This window comes from Pyrenophora tritici-repentis, chromosome 1 (genome assembly GCF_003171515.1).
Source record: "Pyrenophora tritici-repentis strain M4 chromosome 1, whole genome shotgun sequence".
Lineage (NCBI taxonomy): Eukaryota > Fungi > Ascomycota > Dothideomycetes > Pleosporales > Pleosporaceae > Pyrenophora > Pyrenophora tritici-repentis.
Genome location: NC_089390.1, coordinates 4,540,618 through 4,563,082, shown reverse-complemented (window position 1 = coordinate 4,563,082; position 22,465 = coordinate 4,540,618). Strand labels below are relative to the sequence as shown.

General features: G+C 52.5%; 6 protein-coding genes across 6 annotated transcripts; 3 read left to right on the top strand and 3 right to left on the bottom strand.

Annotated features, from left to right (window-relative positions):
* Positions 1-667: 667 nt before the first annotated feature.
* On the bottom strand, positions 668-3,199 carry PtrM4_017950 (Dimer-Tnp-hAT domain containing protein; the record flags this gene model as incomplete). Its single annotated transcript, XM_066103304.1, has 1 exon — positions 668-3,199. The coding sequence occupies one exon, from the start codon at positions 3,197-3,199 to the stop codon at positions 668-670; it is 2,532 nt and encodes an 843-aa protein (XP_065965506.1).
* Positions 3,200-7,515: 4,316 nt separating this feature from the next.
* On the top strand, positions 7,516-12,760 carry PtrM4_017940 (uncharacterized protein; the record flags this gene model as incomplete). Its single annotated transcript, XM_001931667.2, has 4 exons — positions 7,516-7,720; positions 7,769-10,795; positions 10,874-11,926; positions 12,393-12,760. 4 exons carry the CDS (start codon positions 7,516-7,518, stop codon positions 12,758-12,760), a joined length of 4,653 nt encoding a protein of 1,550 aa, XP_001931702.2.
* Positions 12,761-13,848: 1,088 nt separating this feature from the next.
* PtrM4_017930 (uncharacterized protein) lies at positions 13,849-14,844 on the bottom strand (the record flags this gene model as incomplete). The annotated part of the gene is made up of 4 exons (XM_066103303.1): positions 13,849-13,982; positions 14,058-14,384; positions 14,454-14,558; positions 14,655-14,844. 4 exons carry the CDS (start codon positions 14,842-14,844, stop codon positions 13,849-13,851), a joined length of 756 nt encoding a protein of 251 aa, XP_065965505.1.
* A 1,021-nt stretch (positions 14,845-15,865) lies between these two features.
* PtrM4_017920 (uncharacterized protein) lies at positions 15,866-16,762 on the top strand (the record flags this gene model as incomplete). The annotated part of the gene is made up of 1 exon (XM_066103302.1): positions 15,866-16,762. One exon carries the CDS (start codon positions 15,866-15,868, stop codon positions 16,760-16,762), a length of 897 nt encoding a protein of 298 aa, XP_065965504.1.
* Positions 16,763-17,251: 489 nt separating this feature from the next.
* Positions 17,252-18,365, bottom strand: PtrM4_017910 (Mating-C domain containing protein; the record flags this gene model as incomplete). Its single annotated transcript, XM_066103301.1, has 2 exons — positions 17,252-17,625; positions 17,987-18,365. 2 exons carry the CDS (start codon positions 18,363-18,365, stop codon positions 17,252-17,254), a joined length of 753 nt encoding a protein of 250 aa, XP_065965503.1.
* Positions 18,366-20,331: 1,966 nt separating this feature from the next.
* Positions 20,332-22,316, top strand: PtrM4_017900 (PnbA, Carboxylesterase type B; the record flags this gene model as incomplete). Its single annotated transcript, XM_001931665.2, has 4 exons — positions 20,332-20,525; positions 20,579-21,459; positions 21,516-21,751; positions 21,801-22,316. 4 exons carry the CDS (start codon positions 20,332-20,334, stop codon positions 22,314-22,316), a joined length of 1,827 nt encoding a protein of 608 aa, XP_001931700.1.
* Between the last annotated feature and the right edge of the window lie 149 nt (positions 22,317-22,465).

The window sequence follows — 22,465 nt, the reverse complement described above, 5'->3', positions numbered from 1 at the left end:
CTTTGTGCGTGGGAAGTGAAACTTGAACAATCAAATTGATCTTTGGATATTCTTTTTAGCCTATGTATCTGCTCTTCTCAAATTATTCCGACGCTTCCGCCTAGGTCTGCATCGAGAGACTCTCTCTAATCGCCTTTGGATGCAATTGCTGCTCTTAACCAAACGGGATCTAACAGCGCATTGAAGAAAGGAGTGTCTAAGTATAACATGTGCCCATACTCTACGAACAAGACTTGCGTACCTAGCAGACCGTAGGAAATTTTGATGTTGCGGGTTAGCGCTAGCTAATATCGCGATCGACAGTGATAGTCCTAAGCCCCATAGCAATTATACTTACGTATTGCGCTGAAGTAAGCACCAAGCGGCCAGACCACCAGGATTCGACAAAGAGAGTGATTGAGGTAGAGGCAAACTTGCCAAATCTACCTTCGAAAGCAGATATTGGATGGGTCTCCAGCGTGTTGGCCCCGCTGAAGCAAGCAGCACACACAGATGTCAATGAGCAAGCTGAGCGAGCTCAGCCAATTGGCTTGCTCAGCCAATTGAGCGGAGGCCAGCAGCTCGCTCGGCTCGCTCGGATTGGCTGAAACAGGGCTGTCAGCTCGCTCGGCTTGATGGGCTCAGTCCCGATTAGGAAAGTTATATAGAAACCTTGGTGTTGAGTTTCTCAGCTAATATCCCACTTATGTACACCGTATTTCGCGTCCATCTCCTCATCGCTGATAGCCTCCTTTACAGGCACCTCACCACTGCCAAATCCAGCTCTTATCCATCGTCGATCGCACTGTATTGCTGCTAGAAGTTGCGGAGAAATGCTGCGCCGACGGGGCTCGAGGAGGTCACCCAGCTCGCTGAATAAGCGCTCACACTCACAGCTTGAGCCTGGGATTGATAGCATGTCGATAGCAAATTTGCTAAGGCTGGGGTAGCGATCGCGGAGTCCTACCCAGTATTTTATAGGGTCGACGCCCTCGCTAGCGATCGGTTCGCTGCGTTTCCAAGCCTCATATTCATCCTCCTCGTTCTCCGTAAGCCCTGCAGGCTCAATAAAGCTGTTGATAGCGTCGTCTATATCATTGTGCCTGACTTTGGGGCGTAAGCGCGGCTTCGGTAAGCTTTTGTACTCCGCCCACAAATGTTGAAACTTGCGGTTGCTGCTCTCTAGCCAATCAGGCTTATCCGCCCACGCTGCGTCAAGGTAGCTTTTGTAGCGAGGATGAAGGATTGTAGCAGCATAGTAAGCTGGCGAGAGGTCGAGCTTGTTGTAGTACTCGCGGGCTTTAACTAGGGCAGCGCGGAGGTTGATAGCAAGGTGGTCTTCGGGTGACTCTGTATGCTCATCGTGAATGACGTCTTCATAGCTTTGCAAGCGGTCCTCATAGACTCCAAGTAAGTATTCAAATACTGGAATAACCTCAGCGATTGCTCCAAAAGCACCGCTTTTGCCGCGGCCTTCAAGCCGTTTTGTAGCTTGTTTCAGTGGCCTGAGCACATCAATATACTCAGCAATCACCTGCCAGTCATGGGCATTGATCCCATCAGACCTCATCCAATCCGGCGCTGCAGGCAGCTTGTTGTTACGACTTCGGGCGTACGCGTCTTCAGTTTCAATCTTCTGAATATGGTAGTTGGCGTACCCATTAACCGCTAATTGCAACTCAACAGCGCGCTCAAAACACGAAACGTAAGAGTTCCAGCGAGTAACAACTGGCTTGACGGGCTCCTTGATTTTGTGCTGTTCTGTTGGCGCGTTGACAGGCTGGTCCCTAATAGCGAGCTTCTGATACTTCTCAAAAAGAGCGTACTGTTGTGGTGTTTTGATGTAGTTGATAACCGCGAGAAGCACTCCTAATGGTCCATCGCCTCGCCAAGTAGCCATGTTCTCAGCTTCGTTCACGCGCTCAGTCTCCTCGTTGTCGTAGGACTCTTTCTCCTCACCCCAGAGTAGCATCTGGCCAATGAGATTAAGCGTATGAGGACCGCAGCGAAGGCGACGCTCGGTAGCGCTGAAGCCCATCTGCAAGGCGAGAGTGTTGATCGTGGTGTTGTTGTTATGTGCGTTGTCGAGGACGAAGTAACCGAGCTTGCCCACAGTGATTTCGAACTGCTTGAATATTGCCATCACGACCTCAGCCATGGCCTCGCCGGTGTGGGCACCTGTCAGTTGTGGGAGCGCAATAGGCAAGTCCCTGAGCTCGCCAGAGCTATCAACGTAGTGGGCGACGATACCTAAGTAACCGCGCTTGCCACCTTTTGTCGTCCATCCGTCAAAGCTTATATGGACTTTGCTCATTGATTCTGAAAGGCTTGCGACAACCTTTGGTAACAGGTAGTTGTACAGGCGTATAACGTATCGTGAGACGCTGTTATGAGATGCCCACAGGGCTCGTTCTGCCTCTACGCTAGCTAATTGTATCATATTGCGAAAAGACGATGATTCGAATTGTGAGAGTGGGAGGTTGTTTTCGACGAGCCAGGTGACGGCCGCAAGCCTAAACTCTTGTATATTGAAGTTGGTAAGCTCGTTGGCAACAGCCTGAGAGCAGCCCTTCTGAAGGGCGCGTTCGAGGAGAGTTTCTTTCCGAGGAGCGACGGTAGTGCGCTTACTTGGAGGCTTCAAGCCATGACCTTTCTTGTCTTCTCCGAGATGACGTGCTGGCGCTGATGGAGACTGCGAGACGTCATGTATGCCACGGCCAACAGTAGTGAACTTGTGCTTATAGCAATAGTGGCAGATCCACGTGACTTTTGCGACGTTGCTGCGCAAGGCGATGCGATAGCCATGGCTGTATACCCAGCTTGCTCGGTTCGAAAGTGATGTGGGCGGCTTGCAGTGCTTTGGGTAGCGACTCCAATTAAAGCCGTCGTATTTGTCCTCTACCCATACGAAACCCTCGTCGACAGCCTCGCTAGCTGCTCCTGAAGCTGCAACAGTGGCATGCTCGCTGCCCTCAGGTGGTGGGATGATTGTCTCTTCGGCGCGCGACTCTCGGAGGGTCGCTTCAAAATTTGGTGCTTGTGGCGCGGCGACGAGAGCTTGACGCGGCGACAGCGGTGGAGGAGGTGGAGATGGTGAGAATGGCCGAGTATCTACTAGCACAGGTTGGCTGGCAGTCCCGCGATGACGCGCTGCGACTCTAGGGCGCTTCGAAGTTGTCGCGATTTCTAGAGCATTAACGCGTGTTCTTTTTGCTGGCATTATAGCAACGGCGAGGTAGATAATAGCTGCAAATAGAGACGCGTTGATGGAGTATAGGTGAGTGTGGTGGGTGATAAGTAGTAAGTGAAGTGTCGCAGAAGGAGAATATTGTTGCCAGGCCGTTAGCCGGAAATTTAGTAGCTTATTTGCTAGAAATATAGCAAAAAAGAGTGTATTTTAGGTTATAACTAGGTTTCGAACTTACGCACTACACCTAAAAATCATCGTGAGATTGCCCCTCCACCAAGTCCTTCAGCCCCAAGTTTCCAACCGCCCCATCCAACCAAGCTAAGCAAGCTGACTGAGCGAGCGCCTATCCCTAAGCTCGCTCGGCTTGCAAGCGCGCACTGCGCGCTCAGCTCATTCGGCTTGGTCAAAACGTCCAAGCCGAGCGAGCTGAGCGAGCCGGCTCGCTCGTTGACAAGTATGGCAGCACATGTTACTATCTCAACAACGTTTCGCAGTGCCAGTTCATAAAATGTCCGAACCAGATCTAGGGCCTTTTACAGCCGCAACAAGCTAGCCTGCTTGCCCGTGCTTTAAAGATATTGCCCGCGTGCGGTGGCGAGTCTACCAGTACTTGCTTGGCCAATCGTTTGAGTTTCTTTTGGAAATCCTGCTACAAGTGTTCAACTGATGAGAGGATCAATAGAGCATGACAAGAAACTCTGGTAAAAAAGGCAACAAATCTGTCCCTCACTGGGCGGATCTTTGAATATCGTACTGAGTCTGACCATATATGTAGATCCTCTAAACCAGGCTTCTTGGATTTACCTTCAAATGCTTCGGAAATTATGCATACTGGATGCTTATATACTTCTACCGCCTAGCTACCTTGCGGCAAAACCTATATCTTTAACATGTTGACCATTTTTTCTAGCAGGAGGGACCGCTCTGCACGAGATCTTTGTCAGATTCAATGATTGGTGAAAGCACTAGATGGACAATTTTCTTCGTTAATAGCATAGTATTGTGTCTGCTAAGGCTAGACGAATCGCTACCGAGCTCTGGTAGCGTATTCTCATACTGAATACCTGATGATGACTCATCCCAGCCCATCTTGGTCCGACCCGGCCCATCTTGGGCGGGGTCCTGACAATCTTTACTGTTGTAAAGAGTCCGCCCTCTTCGCAGCTATGAGTTAACTCGCTATCCAACTTCCCATCAATATTAACAACAACACTGTACTACTAGATGACTCATCATGCCCGCTACTCTACTTACTTTCAGGTCTTCTGGACGATTGTGATCTATCCAATAATACTCTCCACCCGCTAAGGCGACAACCCACAACGAAGGTCATGCGGACGAAGAACAACGGACATTAGAATCTACAAGCCCACATAGGCAGTTTGTCTCTAAGCTGAACTCTTCGTGCTGACTGTCTGCCATTTGATCAGCCACCAGTAAACTTTATATCGAGTAAGGAGGTCAGTAACTCGCCCATCATTCCAATCCTAGGATGTCGCGTTGTAGTGCATGGCAAAACCACCGCTGCTATCTTCCTTGATTGGTCGAAATACGGACAGAGCGTCAGTGAAGACGTGTTGCAGGTCAATTGGAGTCACTTTAATGCAATTCGTACATATCAGACCACACTAAATCACCAGTAGCTGAGGGGTTTGCCACTCGTTCCCGCCAACCAATATGGCATCTGAGCAAGGGTCAGCTCTCAGCAGATGCTCGCATCTGTTAGCCCATGCAAGCGGCGAATAACTGGCTAGACCCATGAGCTTCTTCGTCACCGATGGCGATGCTTGGTGTGTAGCGATGCTCTCAGCGTGTTGATGAAAATGATTACATGGTTTTTACCCCTGACTGTAGACTCCGCAACAATCAATTCAATCCGGTCACTCTCCTAGACCCACTTACCTATCTAGGTAGGGCTTAAACTCCTATAGGTAACTACTAGGCTTAAAGCGGTAATCAATCAATCCAATCTGAACCTTCTAGGACCCACTTAATTGATTGTTGCGGACTGTGCCTGACTGGCATGAAAGATGCACCAGGTCAAGAATATGTAGCGTCGTCTAGCAATATCTATCGTATAAAATTCATGAGCCCTGATGTGTTATCTAGGGGTAATTACTTGCTTCTCACATCCGCCACATCTGTTCGCCAGATAGCACAGTCCGCAACAATCAATTAAGTGGGTCCTAGAAGGTTCAGATTGGATTGATTGATTACCGCTTTAAGCCTAGTAGTTACCTATAGGAGTTTAAGCCCTACCTAGATAGGTAAGTGGGTCTAGGAGAGTGACCGGATTGAATTGATTGTTGCGGAGTCTACCAGATAGTAGGGTAGGGCTCGGGTGACATAAAACTTGACATACTAGTGTATAAATTTCACTATAGGCGTCGAATACACCTACTAGGTGCCTACTCATATTGTCAAGTATTTTGCGTTACCCAGGTGGTAGGGAGAGTTTGCCGTCCTATACGACATTGATCTGACATCACGTGATCATCGTTATCACGAAGACATGTCTGGTAAGAAGCACCTTGGTCCACCTAGAGTCTCCACGAAAGAGATATGGCCACGTCAATTAAGCCACGCGGGACTCATACTTTGTCCTTGAGTGAGTTTACGTTTACGTTTATGTGCGAGAGAACTCAGACCCATAAATAGAAGCAGGCATGCGTACCAGAATGTGGATCGATTGCTATCCCGCTGCGCCATGGGTCTGGAACTGAACTTTGGGGATTGGCTACCTCAAGCAGGCTCTTCCAGAAACGAATACCCGCATAATCGTTTGCAAAGTCTGCGGCACAGGCGTCATCAAGGCCCATGTAGCGATCCATTTGAACTGCAGTATGTATGCATATTTCGCCATAAGCGCACGAATAAGCATTAGCCAAACCAGAGGGGCAATTAACGACCTCACGGAAACAGCGATAAAGCAATATACCCGTTCAATTTCATATCCGATTGAAGAACATTAACAGAATGGTGGAAGGTTGATGCGAGGGTAGGCGTGCCGAGAGATCACGTGACTTATCAGCACTTACATCAGCCAATCTAAGGTTAACTAGAAGCTGCAGAGATGACTACATCATGTATGCACCTTCACCCCGCGGACCGCGGTCATGCCAGTCGTAATCTACATTGATTGGGACTCGGAGCACTGAGCTGCGAACACGTACGAAAGCGAGATTCGCCCAATGGATTGGTACATGTAATCAACATGCCTTCACCCTTCTCTTTGATTTTCGCCATGCTCGATAACCGCTGTATAATGCCGCATTCCGGTGACTGGCCAGATACTTCGGGGAATAGGTGCGGCGAGGCGAAAAAGAATGTCGCATCATGGCGATCTGGAACAAGAGCCAAGTGAAATGATACCGGATGCCAATCGACCATATGCTGCTTCGCTGTACTGGGCACAGGGAGGTTGGGGTGGGGTCATGCCTTCTCTCTCGTTGTCCCACGTCGCATGGATGGTGGGACAAAAAGAAACACAGAGAAAGGTCGGGTCGGGTCGCCAATTCATGAGTCGCTTAGTGAGGATTAGTTGCGCAGCTCGCCGGTACCTAGGCCACGGCCACGTCACTCAACCTCACAACACTTGACGGTCTTCTTCTGAGCCATGATGCCCCGATGCGTCCCCCTGCATTGCGGACCCTCTTCGGGCATCGAGATAGAATTCAGACGGGCTCACTCTGCTAATTGCTCGTTTACCGCATTCCCCGCGCGCACAAGCCTTCCGGTGGTCGCCAATCCGGCCGTTGGAGAATACCACCATTGCTGCACCAGGCTCCGCGTTGGCGACACCTTCTGCAACTAGAACCCGCCATCGAGCCAATTACCAAAATTGCTCTGTAAGCCGAAGAGCCCAACTCCCGGGACTCGAATGCGCTCGCTTTGGACGAACTATGTTTCCCTACGTGGTCCAATGAGACGCACAGGCCAAGGTCGCTTTCCCAACCTGAGCCCGCGCGATTACACGGAATATGCCAACTCGAGGCTTACCGAACTATTGCGCACATTGCGCGACGCAACTTCTTACCATTTCTCGCATCACGTCTTGTGACAGCTGTCCTGCAACTCCCCTTCGTCTGATCTCAGTGTTCCGTCTCAGCTTTGACCCATTAGAAGCCACGCACATGGCACACCCACTATCTGGGCTGCCTCTCATCTAACTGGTCTCTTGCTCGTCTCTCCGCATTCAGTCTTTGAACCCCACGTTTTATGTCGCCATTGCCTACGGCCTTTTGTTGTCACCCGCAATGGAGCGAAGAGAACGTCAGATATAGCATGTAGCACAACTTATTCAATCTTTCCACCTCGAAACAAGACATTGAGTTTGCTTGCTCGCAATGCGTCAATTCCAAAATGTCTCCATATCGCCATGGGCGAATCCATACAGCGGCAATACAGCGCCCAGCACCAGGAGGAGCCCCTATGCCCCGGTGACTGCACCGCAGCCGCAGCCGTACCAGCCTCTGCTTCGGCGGCCTCCAACAGTTTCCCACTCGGAAGTTGTACAGGTAGCCGATGAAGGGGGCGATGGCGGCCAAGCAGGTATGCTTGATATATGTTCTGCATAGCATGTTCAATTGACCATTGTAGAATCTGCCAGTGCCCCAATTGCAGCCGAGCCTTCAGAGTCAGCACCGGTTTCGGATATGCCAGCAGAATCAACCCCTCCACAAGAAGTATCCCCTTCAGAGGAATCCACGCCAGCAGAAGAGCCCTCAACAAGTTCTGCCGAAGAAGTAGCCCCTCAAGAAGCCACTCCAGAGCAAGAAGTAGAGGCTCCTCCAAGTAGCGGAGATGACGTAGTAGCCGTTGAAGTCATAGCCAATGACATCAAAGACGAACCTCCAGGACCGGACGACAGCGCTTCACTGCCTCCTCCCCCTCCCCCTCCCCCAGCACCGGCAGATGATGCCCCTGTTGAGCCCGAACCAAGTCTCCCGGCACCGCCTGCTGAGTCTGTACCACCGCCGCCACCGGAACCGCCAGTAGAAACGGTACCTGAGCCCGTAGTTGATGAGAGTGAGAAGAGTGGTGAGTCCGAGCAGGCCGCTCAAGAGCCCCCGAAGTCTCCAACCGAGAAGTTTGTCCATTTTGCCTCTGACACCAAAGACCCAGAAGCCTCAACTCTTGGCAAAAAAAAGCTACAGTATGCCTTCGGAAAGGGTAAGGCCAACGCTTTTGTACGTGTCAAGAAGTCATCTGCGACTTCTCAGTCAGCGCCCCCGCCCCCAAAGGAGGAGAAGAAGAAGGTCACGACTCCCATCAGCATCATCAAGAAGAAGGAGCGAAGGAGCTCTTCACTCTCAGTATCATCTATCGAGAAGCCGAAGATCAGCAAGGGGGACAAGAAGTCAAAGAGCAAGACTGAAGGCACCACAGGCGAGGAAAAGGCGAGCTCTGGGGAGGAAGGCGCAAGATCAGATGTCTCCGAAAGCGTAATCGTCGAAGACCCCGCGGAGGTTACCCCCGAATCGGTCGCGAGCGAGTCGGTACCACCAAGCGAAGCAGCTCCCGAGCCCAGTGAGGTCGCCGTTAGCGAAGTAGCTCCCGAGCCAAGCGAGGTTGCTGTTAGCGAAGATAACGCGGAGGTTCAAGAAGAGACCGCTAAGGATGGTCCTCCTAGCGAGGAAGAGGCGCCTGTCTCGACAGAGGCTCCTGTTGAGAGCGAACCGCCGACATCAGACACACCAGCAGATGCTGAGGAGCCATCGCAAGATGAGCCAGCACCCGTTGTAGAAGATGTCAGCGCTCCAGAAGCTGTTGTTGAAGCTGAGACAACACCAGCAGCCGAGGAGACATCTGTTCCAGTGGACGAGCCGGCGGCTGATTCAACAGTGAAAAGTGAAGTTCCTGCACCAGCAGAGGTACCTGCCGAAACATCAGAGGCTCCCCCTGACGAACCCGAATCACCAAGCGAGCCGACCCCTGAGCCAGAGATTATCCAAGCGGAAGATGCTGCACCAGCGGAGCCTGCGCCAGAGGTTACAGACGAAGCAAAGCCTGTTGAGGCAGACGCTCCTGTCGACGAAGCAACAGCAGCTTCCGAAGAGGCCGTCATTGTTGAGGAGACACCAGCCCAACCAACAGTGCACGAACCACCCGCAGTCGAGGAGAGCGTCAACACAGAGCAACCAGCTGTTGACGAAACACCTGCTGAGGAGACTTCTGTTGAGGAGACACCAGCCCAACCAACAGTGCACGAACCACCCGCAGTCGAGGAGGTCGCTGACACCGAGGAGCAGCCAGCTTCTGTTGACGAAGCTCCTGCTGAGGAGACACCAGCTCAACCAACAGTGGATGAACCATCCGCAGTCGAGGAGAGCGTTAACAAAGAGCAACCAGCTCCTGTTGACGCAACGCCTGCTGAGGAGACGCCTGCTGCCGAGGAGGCAACTGCTGATGAAGATGTCACATCTGCAGAAATAACACCAGCCGCAGAAGATACGCCTGCTGGAGAGCCTCCTGTCGAAGAGACGCCTGCTGTCGAGGAGGCACCTGCCATTGAAGCGACACCGGCTACAGAAGAGGCCCCATCTGCGGAAACAACATCAGCCGCAGAAGAGACGCCTGCTCCGGAAGATTCTCCCGTTGACGAACCGACACCAGTCTTTGAGGAGACGCCTGCTCCTGACGATGCGCCTTTTGCAGAGACACCGGCAGCAGAGACACCGGCTCCTGAAGAGACATCTACTCCAGAAAAAGACACCCCTGCTGCCGAAGCAACCCCATCTGATGAGACCCCTGTTGCCGACGCATCTACTGCCGAGGAGACACCAGCTGTAGAGGCGGCAGCCGTTGCCGAAGACACTTCTGCTGCCGACGCGACTCCATCTGCTGAAGAGGCGCCTGCTGCGGAAGTACCACTAGTTGTTGAAGAGACGCAAGCTACAAAGGAGACACCGATTACCGAAGAGCCAGCTACTGAAGAGGCCCCTGCTGCCGATGACGCGCCTGCTCTCGATAAGACGCCTACTGCGGAAACATCAGCCCCAGAGGAGACGCATGTTGCCGACGCGATACCGACAGTTGAAGAGACATCGGTGGTTGACGAGGCACCAGTCGCTGAAGAGGTGCATGATGACTCTGAGGCGATCGCTGCAACAGAAATGCCTGCTGTGGACGAAGCACTACTGCCAGAGCCAGAAGTCGCTGTTGAAGAAGAGAAGATTCCCCCTCTCGACGAGATACCGGCAACCGATCCGGCATCAGCCGCTGAAGAGTCTACTAGTGTTCAAGGATCTACCGCTGCTGAAGAGGCTACGCCTGCTGCTGAAGCCACGGAAAAAGCACGCGTGTCGGTTGACGATTCGCTTCCGGAACAAGAGTCCACTAGCGAAGAGTCTCCCGTCGTCGAAGAACAGTCACCGGCGCCAGTTCCTTCCCCCGAAGATAACGAGGAGGTAAGCGACAGTTCAACAGAGCCTGCACAAGACCTTCCTGTCGTTGAGGAACCCGCGGTAGAGAGCCAGCCCGAGGAGGCTCACCCCGTTGTCACTGAAGAGCCAGTTGCTGAGGAGTCGGGCGAGGTTTCAATACCTGCGGCCGAGTCTGCTCCTGTAGATGCATCGTCAAGTGAGAGCGAAAGCGTGAAGGACCCACTCACCACCGATGCAGCAAGTAAGTCGTACTTTTACTTCACTCGTTCACATTCGCCACACGACATAAGAGATATGTTATCATTCTGACATTTCATAGCTGAAGCACAGGTCGAAGATACAATGGAAACAACTGAGCCCGCCGTTATCGATGACGCCACCCCAGCTACTTCTGGTGAAGCGGATAGCGCCATCGACACTGTAGACGATCTGACCGAGTCGCCCATAGACGCACCGGCAACCGAGGTGGTAGCTGATGTAGCAGAGGCTGCCGCCGACCCAGTTCTCGTCGACGATCACGTAGTCGAAGAGGCATCATCGGAGGATGTTGTGGCTGACGTAACCCAGAGTGAGCTTCCAGTGGTAGTGGACAATCTGGTCGACACCGAGGCTTCCAACGAAGACGGTGTGCATGACACCAGTGCTGCACCCGACGAAGTTGCTGCCACCCCCGAATTGGAGGACATTCTCGATGACATAAGCCCTTCCGCGGAGCTAGGTGCTGAGGAATCCGAGAATGATATCTCGGACTGGGAAAGGGACGACGACGACGACTCTTCACGAGCGGGCCAGAGCGAAACCGACGAATCCGAACATCCAGACACGGAGGACTCCAGCGTTGCCAAAAGCTCGTTCGATATCACCGAGGCGGAAGACAAGTTGGCAATCCCACAGACGGCTGAGACGGTCAACATTGTTTTAGTCGAGGACTGCCATGATGGTGCCTCAGCAGAACATGCCGATGCCAAGGATGCAGCAGATGGTGTAACAATCGCCGACGACAAGGTATCAGAGTCACTTGATACACCCGAGACAGATGCCACTGTCGATGCACCGATTGCAGATGCAGGAACTGAGGAAGTCACTGGAACAGATGAAGTTCAAGGCACTGAGGACGCGAACATTAGCGGTGAAGACGCCAACGCCTCTGCCAGCGACGCCTCAGTGACACCAGAAGCCGAGCCCACTCCCATACAATCGAACACGGTCGATGAGGGCGATTTGACTCCTTCTGCAACAGATGCATCGGAAGCTGCAGCCGTTCAAGAGGTGTCCGTTGATGAGGAGCCGGTGGAGAGCGTTGAAGTTGCCCAAGACGACGAACAACTGGCGGCCATCGCCGATGACGTGGAATCTCAAAGCATAAAAGCTGGTACGTACACAAATGTTTCTTTAAGCTTCCCATCCTCAGGTCGCATGCATCTTCACTCTGGATCGTACTGGTCCAAATGCGCACGGTTTCACGATAGCGGCATGCACGTCGCGAATCGCGTTAGCGTGTTGTATGTGGGAAAGCCTCATTGGCCGCCCCAGAAATTTCCACTGGCCCACACTGCCAGCACATTCTGCCATCGCTCCAGCATTTAGCTTATCATCACGTGCCTGCATGCGTTGAGCCATTGCATTTGGGCTGCGACGCATGCACGCAATTTGCCGAGACTCAGAGATGCGTGGTTTTGCTAAGCGCTAGTTCTGCCGCTTGTCTTTTGGGTCCCGATATCCCCGGCAAGCCCGATTCTTACCTTCGCTTTTTTTGTGACCGTACTTTCTTTTGACACGACACTTTCTTTTTGCAATTTTGGGCCTGGAAACGCGTCACAGGGACTGACTGGGTACAGCCGACACTGAAGCACATCTGGCCAAAGTCGACGAGACTCCGAGCGAGTCATGCCCAGCTGACGCGACGAGCGAAGCCAGCCCAAGTTCGGTCTTAGAGGAGGCTGACCTTGAGGCGCCAAGTGAACCGCCCACAAGCAACCACACCGTACCTGACGATACCTTGACTGATCCCACCGCTACTGAAGTCATCCCGGAAACGATCGAGCAGGATGTCCCCGTAGCAAGTCCAACGCTAGCAGAAGGCGAAAGCAGCTCTGCATCAGACATGCCGGCTAAGGATGCGTCGGAGGTGGTACGTATACTATCATCAACTCCTCGTTTGACCTCTCACAGCCTCCTTTGTTTGTTCAAAACGATCTCGTGCTAATCAACACAGGTCCTCCAGGACGGTGGCCATGAAGAGCCTCAACTACCAATTGAGGAAGCGAAAGAGCCAGAGTCTGATATCGGAAGCGATTCCGAGTCGGAAGATGACGACTGGTCTGGGTCTGAAGTCTCTGAAGCAGCTCACGCAAGTGCAGCCTCACATGCTGACGATACGCTGGACTCCATTGTCGGTCAAGATGAAGAAGACGAGGGTGAAGATGTGCCACAAGACGCCGAACCTTCTGTGATTATTGATGAGCCCGAAGCGCCGCAGGATGACCAAATGCCTGCAGACGACGACGCGGGTTCTGACTTCACCGCTTCTGAGGTTGCGACCGCTCCCGTGCCTGAAGAAACTGCTCCCGTGACAGAGGAAGATGCTGGCCAAACCGAGGACGGAGACGAAAGCGCTGATCCCGAGTCGTTCATGGAGGACCCTGCAGTCACGGACCCTGACCCGCAATTATCACTCGAAGTCCCAGCTGCGACATCTGAAATCATCCCGGAAACTGAGTCCGCACCGCCCGAGCCACAGCCTGAATCGGAAACCTCACCCGAAGAGGACTCGAAGGAATTGCCAGAAGGTGATTCTGACGATAGCATCATCTCTCAGGAAACAGCCACAGACGACGACTCCTTGGTCTCCATGGGAGAATCTGCTGAGTCCGCGGAAGATGCTACTACTCCTGCAGACGTACCTGAGCCGAGTGACGCGCCAAACCCAGAAAACGATGCATCCGTGGTGAGCGAGCCTGAGAGTTACGACGAAGCCCAGGAGGCTGAGTCGCAATCGCCAGATGTTGACAGTGCTGAACATCAACCACCCGCTACGGAAGAACAAACTCCCGATGCGGTGGAGCTGGAAGAAAACCAAGAGTTGGAAACTTCCGCTGCACCTGTATCTGAGGAGGCTGAAGACGAAGCGGATTCCATCGTGCCAAATGACGTCGCAGTGCATGCTGGTGATGTTTCAGTTGACGCGGCCGGTGAGGTGGAAGAGCCAGCGACTGCACCTGACGAAGACGAGGCTGATTCTGGCTGGGACGATTCTCAAGTTTCAATCGAGCCAGAATCTTCGGCAGTTGAGGCTCAAGCTGAAGAGCCAGCGGAAGAGCAGGTTGAGGATGCCGCAGACGAGGGTGAGGATGCGAGCGAAGCTTCCGTGTCAGAGGTTGACTCAGTCCAAACCCAAGAGCAAGAAGAAGACCAGCCTGCACCGGCTCCTGAAGAATCAGTCGTAGAGGAAGATGGAGATGCAATTGAACCCGCTGTTGAGGAAGAGAAGCTGGATGACCAACCAGAGCCTCCACCGGCAGAAGAACCTGAGGAAGATGCTGTGGCAGCTGTCGAGGAAGCCCCGGCAATGCAAGATACAGAGCCCGCAGAGGAAGCTGCACCCGTAGAGGCAGAAGCGAGTGAGGAAGTACCGGCGGGTTCTACGGAGGACGTTGCAGAAGAGAGTGTAGTTGAGGTGGCTGCACCCGATGATGAGGACGATGTAGTGGAACCTGAACCGGCTCCAGTACCCGAGCCAATCCCTGAAGCACCCCAAGCAGAGGAAGAGCCTGTGGAGGAAGACTCTGCGGATGAAGACCCTGTGGTGGAGGAGCCTGCGGAGGAAGAACCTGTGGTTGAGGAGTCTGCGGAGGAAGAACTTGTGCCAACATCCGAGGTTCAGATCGAAGATGAAGCACCAGTGGTGGTTGAGCCCGTGGTCGAAGACGAGCCTCCAGCTGATCCAGAGCCGGAGGCCGAAGTCCAGGCCGAGGAGCAGTCACTGCCGCCATCTGAGCCTGCAGCTGAAGAGGAGCCTCAGATCGAGGCAGCACCCATTGTCGAAGAGGAGCACATCGAAGAGCCTGAGCCAACGCAAGAACCGGAGGCTGTAATCGAACCCGAAGAACAAGATGAACCGATGCCAGAAACCGCCGAGGTAGTCGTTGAGGAGACTCCAGAGATCCCAGAACCAGCACAGGAGCCTGAGCAATCTCCCGAACCAGAGGTCGCTGCAGCGCCGGAACCTGAGCCTGCTGAACCCGAGGCATCTCCGATCGAACCAGAGGCCATGGTCGACGCGACTCCCATAGTTGAGGAAGAGGCTCCTGAGCCACTGGAAGAAGAAGAAGCCCACCAGGAGGTGCCAGAACTAGACAATCAAGTCGAAGCGCGGGAACTTATGGAGGAGATACCCGACCAAGGAGTCCCTGCAGAAGAGCCTCTCGAGAGGAGTGAAACTATCGACGCACCCCCGCCTCCAACGATTGCAATTCCTGTTGTGCACACATCTGCCGACGATGATGTTGCTAGGGATCGCGAATTTGCTGTCGAAGACGGACCTCCATCTGAGACTCCTACTCAAGAGAAAACGCGCCGTCGTCATTCACGTGCCCATCGAGACGGTCACCATCACTCAAGTCGCAGACGCGAAAGTGGTGCTAGCACGCGGGATCGACCAGCAATGCCTTCAACAGCTCCTCCTGAGCCGCCAAAGACTAAGCGACGCGACAGCATGACCGAACGCGAGGCCGCCGAGCGCAGAAAAGAAAGGCTCCGCGAGGCCGAGAGAACCAACAGCAGCAGCGACAGAGAGAGAGCCTACCCAGAGTATCGCTCGCGGCACCATGACGTCAAAGTTGGGGACAGACATGTCAAGCGCCGCATTGTTGATGAGAAAGAAGAGGAGGCTGAACGACAGAGGCGACGCGAAGCTCGACGAGCTGAGAAAGAGCGTCTCGCCGCGGCAGATGCTGCTAGGCTCAAGGCTGAAGAGGAAGCAAGAAAACTAGAGCATCGCGAGCGTCGTCGTGCAGTTAAACGGGCAGAGGAAGAACTTGTAAGGGCGATTGAAGAACGGCGCAGACTCAAAGAGGAGAAGAAGGCCGCCGCAGAAGAAGAGGAGAGGCGTATTCGACATGAGAAGAGACGGCAACGGCATGAGGCTGAGAAAGAAGCAAGGCGGCAGGAGCAAGAGGCAAAGCTTTTGGAAAAAGAGAGGGCTGAACAGGCATTGCGCGACGAAGAAGAGGCTCGAAGGCTACGAAGACAGAAGAGAGCAGAGCGTGAGGCAGCCAAGTTGACCGCCCCAAGACCGAGGGATGAGGATTTCATGGAGCCATCTCGGGATACTGCTCGACGAGTTGCGGAAGAAGACGAACTTGACTCTTCCTCCCCTCCGCCTCCGCCTCTAGACGTCGAAACCCCTCCTCGCAGTGCCCCACGTAGACGCCTGAGTACCCGCGATACTCCACCAAACGTGAAGCGTGGTAGCCTCTTTGGCATCTTCGGTCGCTCAAAAACCGAAACTGCCTCACCTACCTCAAAGCCCACGAGATCGTCGACTCGCGCACGCGCCAACACCATGGAGGGTCTTGTCAAGGTATCGCGGAGAGAATTGGAGACGGACAGGCCTTCAAGTAGGGATCACTCATCGAACGAGAGCCGCGAACGTACCGAACGTCCTCATCGCAGTCGCCGTCACTCACACGCCCAACGCCGCCAATTCGCATCGCCCGAAGAGGAAGCGGACTACTACAAATGGAAGGAAGAGCGACGTTACATGCGCCGTCCAGAACATGAGATGTCTGGCGGTCGTGATGGAGGAATGTCTGTCCCCCAACCTGTCGATGATCTTCCTCCGCCACCGCCCGAGCCTTTCGAATATGAGATGGACGCTGAAGTGATCGACGACTCACCAATCATTGAAGACTCTGCCGGTGTCGTTGGTGTACCTTCCATCTCAGATGAGGAGCGTCGCCAGCGTCGTCGCAGCAGGCGGCCGTCCAAGCTCGAAGAACGCCCAAAGACACGTCGCATCTCCGTCACCGAGAAAGAGAGGCCTTCTGGTCGTCGTGTCGAATCTGATCGTCCACGCACTAGGGACCGTGGTGAAGAGCGCCCGCGGCCCAAGCGAGGCGAGACTGAGCGACGAGACAGGAGGAAGAAGAAGGAAGAATCAAGTGGCCTCAAGGGGTTACTTGGTGGTTTGAAGAGAAGGATTGCTTGATTTTGCATGGCATGGAGCAAATATATTGGGCAAAGAGAAAGGTTCTTCAATGAAGCTGGCGTTTTTTGGTTTGGACATGATTGCGTTATACCATCGACAAATGAACTTTTCTTACAATTTTTTGTCCACTAGGGACTTGGTATTCGTCGGAGTTCTCGGTCTGGGCACGGATGGTCTATTGTAATAGTACTTTGTATGCTTTTTCTTTCTATCTTTTTGTCTTTTTGGGGGGGTTCTTAGATCGCTCAAGAAGGGACGGACTCGCGAGAGATAAATGGCGTTCAAGCATTGAGCGGCGGACATGGTTAGCGTAGCATCATCATAATGAGCGTTATTTTCACTTGGAAAGCTTCCTCTGACCTCGCACTTGGGTGGTGATACTTGCCAATGTAGGTACACTCGGTAGACGTGACTGTCGCCTACAGCAGCTTTAACATACCAGCATGTTAAGTGTTTCATATTACCCAGTTGCAATGAATCCCCAAACCACTACACAAGCATACCCGCAAACAGCACACAAGCAGCACCAACAACAGCAGTCCAGCTCCAACCTACACCCACAGCCCCTCCATCCGCCTGGGTATCCAGCATTCGCTGATTCAGCGCAATCGGCCACAAACACTCGACATCAACATCCGGCTCTTCCAACGCCCCCTGCACATCACCATCCGGCGACCAAAACAAAGTCAAAACAAGATCCACGCCGTTGATCATCTGAATCGTAGATCCGGCGTAATAGGTACCTGTTTGGTTGTATGCCGCCGCCCAGGATAAGTTGTTTGATTTGGGGAGTGTGGGGTGGCAGTTTGAAGATGCGTTTGCTGAGGGTGATGGTGGATAGATTGCAGAGGGGCCGGTTAGTGCTGCGGAGGAGGGGATGTGTTAGTATTCTAGGATTGCTGGAGCTATGGGCAATATGAAAGAGGGGTGGGAAAGGTGGAAAAAACGCACTTATACCAGTAATACCATTCCAACGATCCTGTCCCGCGAAGGTTTCACAAGCGCCCGGCAAAGAGCTATTAAACTGAGCCGCAAGACGCGTGCACGTTTGCTCCGTCGTCTGATTCCCATCCCCCGCCGTCATCATACTACTATTCGCCACCAACCCCCTCGCCTGCGTCAACAAAGCCGGTCCACAATCCCCGACTACATCGCTACAAGATGGTCCTGCATTCCCAAGCGACGTCGGCCCGGTAACTTTATTCTCCCTGAAAAGAAACGCACAGCCTTCGTACGGCAGATCACTCCTCGACAGATTCAGATTCGCTGGCGTGCCGAGATAATAGTCTTTTTCGACGGTTCGTGTACCGCTGGCGTTGCGGCCTTGGGCGTCGATGCCGTCGTAGAGTGTCATGCCGACTGTCCAGGTGAGGTTCTGAGATGTGTTTTCAGTGATATTTGTGGAGAAGGTGCGCAGGCCGATGGTGCGGTGGTTTTGGTTTTGAACGCGGCATCCAGAGAGGACCTGGCCTTTTGCTTCAGCAGGGTCGGCGGCGGGGCACTCGACTTCGACGCAGGAGCCGATTGTGTGGTTGGCGTAGAAATCCCAGGCTGAGGTTAAGGGGAGGAGAGATAGTGTGAGGAGGGGATGGGTTGGTAGCATGGTTGTTGTTTTGGACGTGTATTTTTTGGTTTGGTTGGGATAAACGCTGCTTAGGTAGACGAATTGGGATTACATGGAGGTTATATAGGGATTCATGATCGCGGCACTGTGACTTAGTTGATAAGGCGGCGAGCTCCACGTCAGTAAGGCGTTCTGTATCACCCCGGTAGGCGGGCCTTACATCTAATGAAAGGTTGATTCGCAGTAGTAGTGCCTCGAATACACCAAACAGGAATCAGCTGCCCAGTGGGTCTTCTATGGGAAGTGTGAGTATCCCACTGATGATGTGTGCCAAGACTGGAGAAACCGTTCTTCCCGTGTTGATGTGAGCCGAACTCCGACATGCTGGACGCCTTGCTTGGCGTATGCTTGCATCGACGTCCTTTCTTTATGTTGGCTCCATTCTATGCGTCAATGAATACACTTTGCTTTACACTCCACTATTTTTCGCCGTTCTGGAGTAAGATTAGTACGGGTATCACTCTCCGGTGGACCGTGACCCGATAGACTAGTTCTTGTGAATTAAATCGCAGATCACCTCTGGTTCCAGACCTTACCTAGGTAAGTAGCCGGTTTGGTTAACTTTGGGGGACATACATTCGTCCTGGACATTATAAAGCTCGGAAAACTTATCCTTGAATACTTCCAAATTGGACTTCGGGTCGGACTTATCACCGTCGGAGCGAGAAGATTGTATTTCTCACATTCAAATAGATGCGCCACACCTATCTCTGGCGATTAGATCCACTCAAGATGCATACGTGATCGGACGGGAAATAGAGAAAGGGGAAAACCTATCGTCTCCTATCAATTGCAAGTTCTGTTCGTACAAGTACGGGTGCTCTAACTTTTGCAGATTCTAGGAATACTTAGTATAGATGATTCACCACAAGGAGTTCTGGTGGAAAGACTGAAGTACGATAGGCGCATCTGGTCAGAAAATTTAAGAAGACCCCTTTCTCACTCAGTCGTGAGAGCGTAGTGGTATTAATGACGTCTAGAAATGCTGTTAAGAAGACTCGAAGAACTAGCGCCGAATACGGATTCACGTTGAGGTTAGTGGTATGTCAGTCGGCTCGACATAATAACTCCTCCAAGATACTATGTATCAGTTTCGACAATAAACCCGACACTGCGGAGAAAGGCCACGTGGGAAACGTGGTTAACTGGAGAACACAACTAGTGTATGAGCCAGCGGGTGTTATCCAGGTAAGGAGCGACCCCTATTCAGTAAGACAGCAGACTTATCACGTGTTGAATCGAAGTCCTCAGTGTCTACCCGAGCTTTGGCTCTCAGCACAACCACAGTATTGCGAACAAGATCCGTCTTAAGCAGATGCGATACTGATTGGCTTTCGGATGCTGTGAAAATGTCCATCCGGGAGATGCACGACGTCCAGCCTTGGGTCCGAGGTCCATAAGTCCGTGCCTATGTCAGCTTACTTACCGCTCGGAACTACCCATGTAGCTCATATTGGGAAGGTTGACATCGAACGCACATGGTCTTTCTATGTTTGTGTTCGGCTGTTTAGCTGTACTTTTCATTGTTGGGTTTCATTCATGTCAAAGCATGCTCTGTTTGTAAATAAACGCAACCTGGAAAGTGCGTTGGGCGGTAGTTGGGCCGAGCCAATCTGCCGGGCTCTTCCACACCTGTCAGCGGGCCAAGGTGTACCAGCTGAGCCGTGCCCTCTCAATATCCGGAAACTCACCGATGGACGCTAGATGCGATTATAGTCCAATGCCATTGCTCGATCAATGCCAAGAGTCTTCGCGGTTCTATCGGGAATTTGTGTGCGTGGCATCACGTAACGCTCAGGTATGAAATACCGGAACTCGGATGCCATCTCAACCGGAGACAAGAACGACTGTGAAATTACGGTGACTAGAAACGTCTACTTAACTCGAAGGTTGTTTGCGCGTTTCTGGTACATGCAACAAGCCTGGCTCATCAACTCCAGTTATCATGCAGCTAATTTCACTCTTTGCGGGTGTCTTATCGGTTTCTTGTACGGCAGTGGCGTCGCCGCACTCCCAGCCTTTCAGTGAGCTGCTACGCCAGAGACACAGCACTACAAGCGGCAGCCTTGAGGTAGACCTTGGTTATGAGATATACCGGGGCGTCAGCAACTCGAGTACTGGTATCAACACATGGAAAGGGTAGGGTTAGCAAAAGTCTAACAATATTGACTCTGACTGACGTAAGCTCCTAGTATTCGTTTCGCTGCACCTCCGACAGGTAAACTCCGCTGGCAACTACCACATACCCCAGCTGTGAATCGCACCAGAACCATACAAGCCGACACCTATGGATCTGAGTGTAAACAAGTCGCCGCTGGTGGGTCGCCCGCAACGTTTCAGCTTGCACCAGGCTCTGAAGACTGTCTTTTCTTGAATGTCCAAAGCCCAGCCAATGCGACCAATCTTCCTGTCTTGGTATGGATTCATGGCGGCGGTTACGGATTGGGGAGCGGTCAGCAAGATTTTACCGATATCCTCACCACCAACGGATTGAACTTTGTCGTCGTGTCTATCCAGTATAGGCTTGGTCCTTTTGGATTCCTGGCCTCGGATGAAGTAGCCCGGAAAGGTGTTGTCAATGCTGGATTGCATGACCAGTATCTTGCGCTACAATGGATTCAGGCGTATATATCGCAATTTGGCGGAGATCCCTCAGCTGTGACCATTTCAGGCGAAAGCTCCGGTGGTGGCTCCGTTATGCTACACGACATGGCATATGGTGGGCACGACAAAAACTCGCTATTCCACAACATCATCGCTGCCTCGCCGTATTTGCCAAAACAGCACGCATATAATGCTTCGATACCGACAAAGAGCTACTATGCATTTGCGGAGCGCGCGGGATGCCCGGTAGACGAATGCGAAGATGCGAATTCCACGGTTTTTGAGTGCCTTCTCTCAAAGGACACCGCAACATTGCAGAACGCTTCAACTCAAGTTGGAGCTGCCGGAGCTGCTGGCCAATGGACCTTCCTTCCCGTTACCGACGGATCATTTGTGCAAAGTACACCGAGTAAGCAGCTGCTTGAAAAGCGTGTGAATGGGCGAACCGCCTTGGTTGGAAATGCTGCCGGTAAGAATCAAGCAATCAGAATGAATAATATACTGGAACTAACAAAATATATACAGACGAAGGGCCGTTGTTTGTACCGCAAAATATCACCTCTCAAGACCAATTTATGTCGTGGCTTCGAGGCACCCTACCCGGTTTTTCGGACTCGGATATTGCCGAAGTCCTGGCTTGGTACCCTATCAAAAACAATACGGAGTCACCCAATGCGGTCAAATTCGCAACCACCGGTCTCTCAGGACCCAGTGCACTTGACCAAAGCTCGGTCGCTGTGGGGCAACAACAACGAGCAAACGTACGTTCACTTTCCTCCGCACATTTTTCGCATTGCTAACACCACATAGAATCTTTATGCAGAGTTAACCTTCATCTGTCCCTCATACTGGATCGCTGCAGCATACTCCGGCGGCGGTCGTACATCGTACCAATATCAATACAGCGCCTTGCCAGCCACACATGCCATAGATGTGGCCGGCTACCTTGGCCCACTTGGAAAAGTGCCATTCCTCAGTGTCGACTTCCAACGCGCCTTCATGACGATTTGGGGCAACTTCATTACGAAAGGCAATCCCTCGATCCCAGCCTCTGTTGCTGCCGGCTCAAATGCAACAGCCAAAGTTAGAGCAGCAACCCAGTGGCCTGTTTACACCGTCCCACAACCGTATCTCGTCAACCTTAATCAGACTGGTGGTCAGCTGATTCAAGACCCGAGTCGAACGATAGCGCCGGTCAATTTAACGTATGCTATGGGACCCGGACTTGTAAATGAGTTTACCCTGGGAAATGCGTATAATTGGGAAAATGGACGAGGTGCTCGATGTGACTTTTGGAGGAGTGTGGCTAATATCATCCCTGCATAATTACCGGGTTTGGAGTAGACATCTACCATATGTACATCATGGTTGGAGAATACGTCGGCTGATTTTCAATACAACAGGTGGGGTTTTTTATTACGTCGCCAAACTAAGAAAAAAAAATCCGAGTTCGTCTTCGATTCGTCTGTAGAGCG